At 40.0% G+C, this 4,791-nt stretch overlaps 1 protein-coding gene across 2 annotated transcripts in view; it reads left to right on the forward strand.

The window, feature by feature from the left end:
• Positions 1 to 4,791, forward strand: part of Qpct (glutaminyl-peptide cyclotransferase) — a 38,065-nt gene that overhangs the window by 30,510 nt on the left and 2,764 nt on the right. For both annotated transcript variants that reach the window (XM_021218121.2, XM_021218122.1), the window contains one exon: positions 638 to 754. In XM_021218121.2, coding sequence (XP_021073780.1) covers positions 638 to 754 — 117 coding nt within the window. The remainder of the gene's footprint in view (positions 1 to 637; positions 755 to 4,791) is intronic.

The raw sequence follows: 4,791 nt of genomic DNA on the forward strand, positions 1-4,791 counted from the left end.
CTCCATGGCTTCTGCATCAGCTCCTGTTTTCTGACCTGCTTGAGTTCCAGTCCTGACTTCCTTGGTGATGAACAGCAGTATGGAAGTGTAAGCTGAATAAACCCTTTCCTCCCCAACTGCTTCTTGGTCATGATGTTTGTGCAGGAATAGAAACCCCTGACTAAGACAGTTGGGTTTGGTGTCTGTAGATAGGGTGGATCCCTAGGTGAGACAGTCTCTGGATGGCCTTTCCCCAGTCTCTGCTTCCATTCTTTGTCCCTGCATTTCCTGTAATCCTGGGTGTGTCAAAGCACCTGGGAGTTGAGCTTCCTCTGGGTGCTGTAGGAGTGGGTGGTGAGCCAGTGCCCCAGGTTTGCTCCTGGCGCTGGTTCAAACTGGAAGCTGGAATCTACTCTTAAAGAGGTTTTCACCAGCACTGCCAATGTCATGGGTGCCTCTTTGTCTCTATTCTTCTCTACTCGAGTATATATAGGTGCAGCTTAGACTCTTAGTGTTATAGATGTGGCTATGTTTGCTGATACAGATCTAGGGAAGAATCCCATGTCTGATAAGATTCAAGCTCCCTAAATGAGGATGCGTTCTGAGTCTTGGTCAGAGAAGATAAGATGTTCATCTACTGTCTGGTTGCTGTCCACAGAAAAGGAACTCTATGAATTGGGTTTACTCAAGGATCATTCTCTGGAGAGGAAATATTTTCAGAATTTTGGTTATGGAAATATTATCCAGGATGACCACATTCCATTTTTAAGAAAAGGTAACTGTATGTGTGTGTGTGTGTGTGTGTGTGTGTGTGTGTGTGTGTATTGTTGTACATTGTGTTTTCTCTACTGTGTCTACTGTATTTATTATATTTTATGTGCATTTTGAAATTTTAAAACAATATTATTTTTACATTCCTTTTTATGGTTCATTTTTATTATATGTTAATTGTATATAGTGTTTCATTATAACATTTTTATAGATGTATATAATATAGTTTGATCATATTCCTCTCCCTTTGCCCTCTCTTTTTTTTATTTTTCATTTTTTATTATTTATTTTCTTTATTTACATTTCAAAATTTATCCCCTTTCCCCATTTCCTTTCTGCCCCCCCTCATTCCATTCCCCCTTCTCCTGCTCACTAACCCACCAACTCTTGATCCCCTGTCCTGGGATTCCCCTACACTGGGGCATTCAGCTGTCACAAGACCAAGGGCATCTCCTCTCATTGACGTTCCACAAGGGCATCCTCTCCTAATATGCAGCTGGAGCTTTGAGTCCCTCCTTGTGAACTCTTTGGTTGGTGGTTTAGTCCCTGGGAGCTCTGGGAATACTGGTTGATTCATATTGTTGTTCCTCCTATGGGGCTGCAAACCCCTTCAGCGGCTTGGGTACTTTCTCTAGCTCCTTCATTGGGGACCCTGTGCTCAGTCTAGTGGATGACTGTGAGCATCTACTTAGTATTTGTCAGGCACTGGCAGAGCCTCTCATGAGACAGCTATATATATCAGCCTCCTGTCAGCAAGCACTTGTTGGCATCCACAATAGTGTCTGGGTTTGGTAACTGTATATGGGATGGATCCCCAGGTAGGATAGTCCCTGGAAGGCCTTTCCTTCAGTTTCTGCTCCAAACTTTGTCCCATGGGTATTTTGATCCCCCTTCTAAGAAGGACCAAATTATCCACACTGTAGTTTTCATTCTTCTTGAGCTTCATATGGTCTGTGAATTGTATCTTGGGTATTCTGAACTTCTGGGTTAATATCCACTTATCAGTGAGTGCATACCATGAGTATTCTTTTGTGATTGGGTTACCTCACTCAGGATATTTTCTAGTTCCATCCATTTGCCTAAGAACTTGATGAATTCATCATTTTTAATAGCTGAGTAGTATTCCATTGTGAAAATATATCACATTTTATGTGTCTATTCCTCTGTTGAAGGACATCTGGGTTCTTTCCAGCTTCTGGCTATTATAAATAAGGCTGTGATGAACATAGTGGAGCATGTGTCCTTATTACATGTTGGAGCATCTTCTGGTTATATGCCCAGGAGTGGTATAGCTGGCTCCCCAGGTATGTCCTATGTCCTATTTTCTGAGGAACCACCAAACTGATTTCCAGAGTGGTTGTATCAGCTTGCAGTCCCACCAGCAATGGAGGAGTGTTCCTCTTTCTGCACATCCTCACCAGCAACTGCTGTCACTTGAGTTTTTTGATCTTCTACATTCTGGCTGCTGTGAGGAGGGATTTCAGGGTAGTTTTGATTTGCATTTCCCTGGTGACTAAGGATGTTAAACATTTCTTTAGAATCTTCTCAGCCATTTGGCATTCCTCAGCTGAGAATTCTTTGTTTAGCTCTGAATACCATTTTTAATAGGGTTATTTGGTTCTCTGGAGCCTAACTTCTTGAGTTCTTTGTATATATTGGATATTAGCCCTCTATCGGATGTAGGGTTGGTAAACATCTTTTCCCAATCTGTTGGTTGCCATTTTGTCCTATTGACAGTGTCCTTAGCCTTACAGAAGCTTTGCAGTTTTATGAGGTCCCATTTGTCACTTGTTGATCTTAGAGCGTAAGCTATTGGTGTTCTGTTCAGGAAAATTTCCCTTCTGCCCATGTGCTTGAGACTCATCCCCACTTTCTTTTCTATTAGTTTCAGTGTCTCTGGTTTTATATGGAGGTCCTTGATCCACTTGGACTTGACCTTTGTACAAGGAGATAAGAATGGATCAATTTGCATTCTTCTACATGCTAGCCACCAGTTGTNCCAGCACCATTTGTTGAAAATGCTGTCTTTTTTCCACTAGATGGTTTTAGATCCTTTGTCAAAGATCAAGTGACCATAGGTGTTTGGGTTCATTTCTGGGTCTTCAATTCTATCCCACAGAACAACCTGCCTGTCACTGTACCCATACCATGCAGTTTTTATCATGATTACTCTGTAGTGCAGCTTGAGGTTAGGGATGGTGATTTCCCCAGATGTTCTTTTATTGTTGAGAATAGTTTTCACTATACTGGTTTTTTTTTGTTTGTTTTTGTTATTTCAGATGAATTTGCAAATTGCTCTTTCTNATTCTATGAAGAATTGATTTGGAATTTTGATGGGGATTGCATTGAATCTGTAGATTGCTTTCTACAGGATGGCCATTTTTACTATATTAATCCTGCCAATCCATGAGCATGGGAGATCTTTCCATCCTTTGAGATCTTCGATTTCTTTCTTCAGAGACTTGAAGTTCTTGTCATAAAGATCTTTCACTTGCTTAGTTAGAGTCACACCAAGATATTTTATATTATTTGCGACAACTGTGAAAGGTGTTGCTTCCCTAATTTCTTTCTCAGCCTGTTTATCCTTTGAGTAGAGGAAGGCCACTGATTTGTTTGAGTTAATTTTATATCCAGCCACTTTGCTGAGGTTGTTTATCTGCTGTAGGAGTTCTCTGGTGGAATTTTTGGATCATTTAAGTATACTATCATATCATCTGCAAATAGTGATATTTTGATTTCTTCCTTTCAAATTTGTATCCTCTTGACCTCCTTTTGTTGTCTAATTGCTCTGGCTAGGACTTCAAGTATTATATTGGGTTTTGTTAGGTCTGCTTACAGGAGAACAGGTGAGAATTTATTTACAGAAGAATGGGCACCTTACCAGGAGGATCACCACTGAAGTATACGTCTCTCCCCCACAGCAATCATTAATAATTATGTACAAATCCTCAGAGAGGGGTGTGGCTTCATGAGATCTTCTACTCTCCATGACATGTGTTGTGGGCCCAATCTTACAAAGATCTCGTAAAGGTCATGGCTGTTGTGAGTTCAAGAGTGTACTTGCATTTCATACCATTCTCCCATCTGTCCCCTGCTTCTCCCATCTTTAGCGTCCCTTTCCCTTGATGGTTACTGAGTGTTAGATGATATGAATGTCTAATTTATATCATGGCTTAATATTCAACAGTCATTTATTCTCCTCATTTTAACCAGTTATAAGACAGTTACCATTGTCTAATTTATAAAGAATCTCCCTATTCCCCAGACTTCACTTAGCCACCTAGTGCCATTAGATAGCTTTCTCTAATGCTGAAAATTTCCAGGTCTCCAACTGCTGCATATATTTAAGAAACAAATTAAGCACGAATACTATTAGTGTCCTTTAAATCACTAAGCCCATCCTTCCTTAAGTTTGAATGACTTAAATTTATATAATTAATGTTTTGACCTATGTAAAAGTATTTTAAAAGATCTAAAATAGATACTGAATTAATTTGAATGACAGCCTATCTTTAAAAGGAAATATACTTATTTTGCTATAAATAAGTTTGGGCTAGCATGTGCCTTATGGATTTATATCTTTAAGATAAATGTTAGATAATTAAGCCAAATTAAATGATAAGGAAGACATCTAGATACAGCCTTACCTGGTTTATATTGATGAAAGGTACTATTCAGATGCAGCTTGTAATACTTTAACATCCTTTTACCAGGACATGCCCCTAACTAAAAAGTCCTGTCCCTAACCAAGAATCTATTTGCAATTTATACCCACTGGCAGAGGGAATTTTTTTCCCCCAGTGGAGTGACACTGGGTATATCAACTGCACTCCAGGGCAGGCTCCATTGGCCAATTGTGTGTGTGTGTGTGTGTGTGTGTGTGTGTGTGTGTGAGCGTGCGTGCGTGCACACGCGCATGTACTCACTTGCTATCTCTTTGTTTTGTTCTGGTATTTTTTGCTTTTTTGTTTTGATTAAGAGAGAGAGGGAGAGAGAGAGAAAGAGAGAGAGAAAGAGAGAGAGAAAGAGAGAGAGAGGGAG

Source organism: Mus pahari, chromosome 18, assembly GCF_900095145.1.
Source record: "Mus pahari chromosome 18, PAHARI_EIJ_v1.1, whole genome shotgun sequence".
Lineage (NCBI taxonomy): Eukaryota > Metazoa > Chordata > Mammalia > Rodentia > Muridae > Mus > Mus pahari.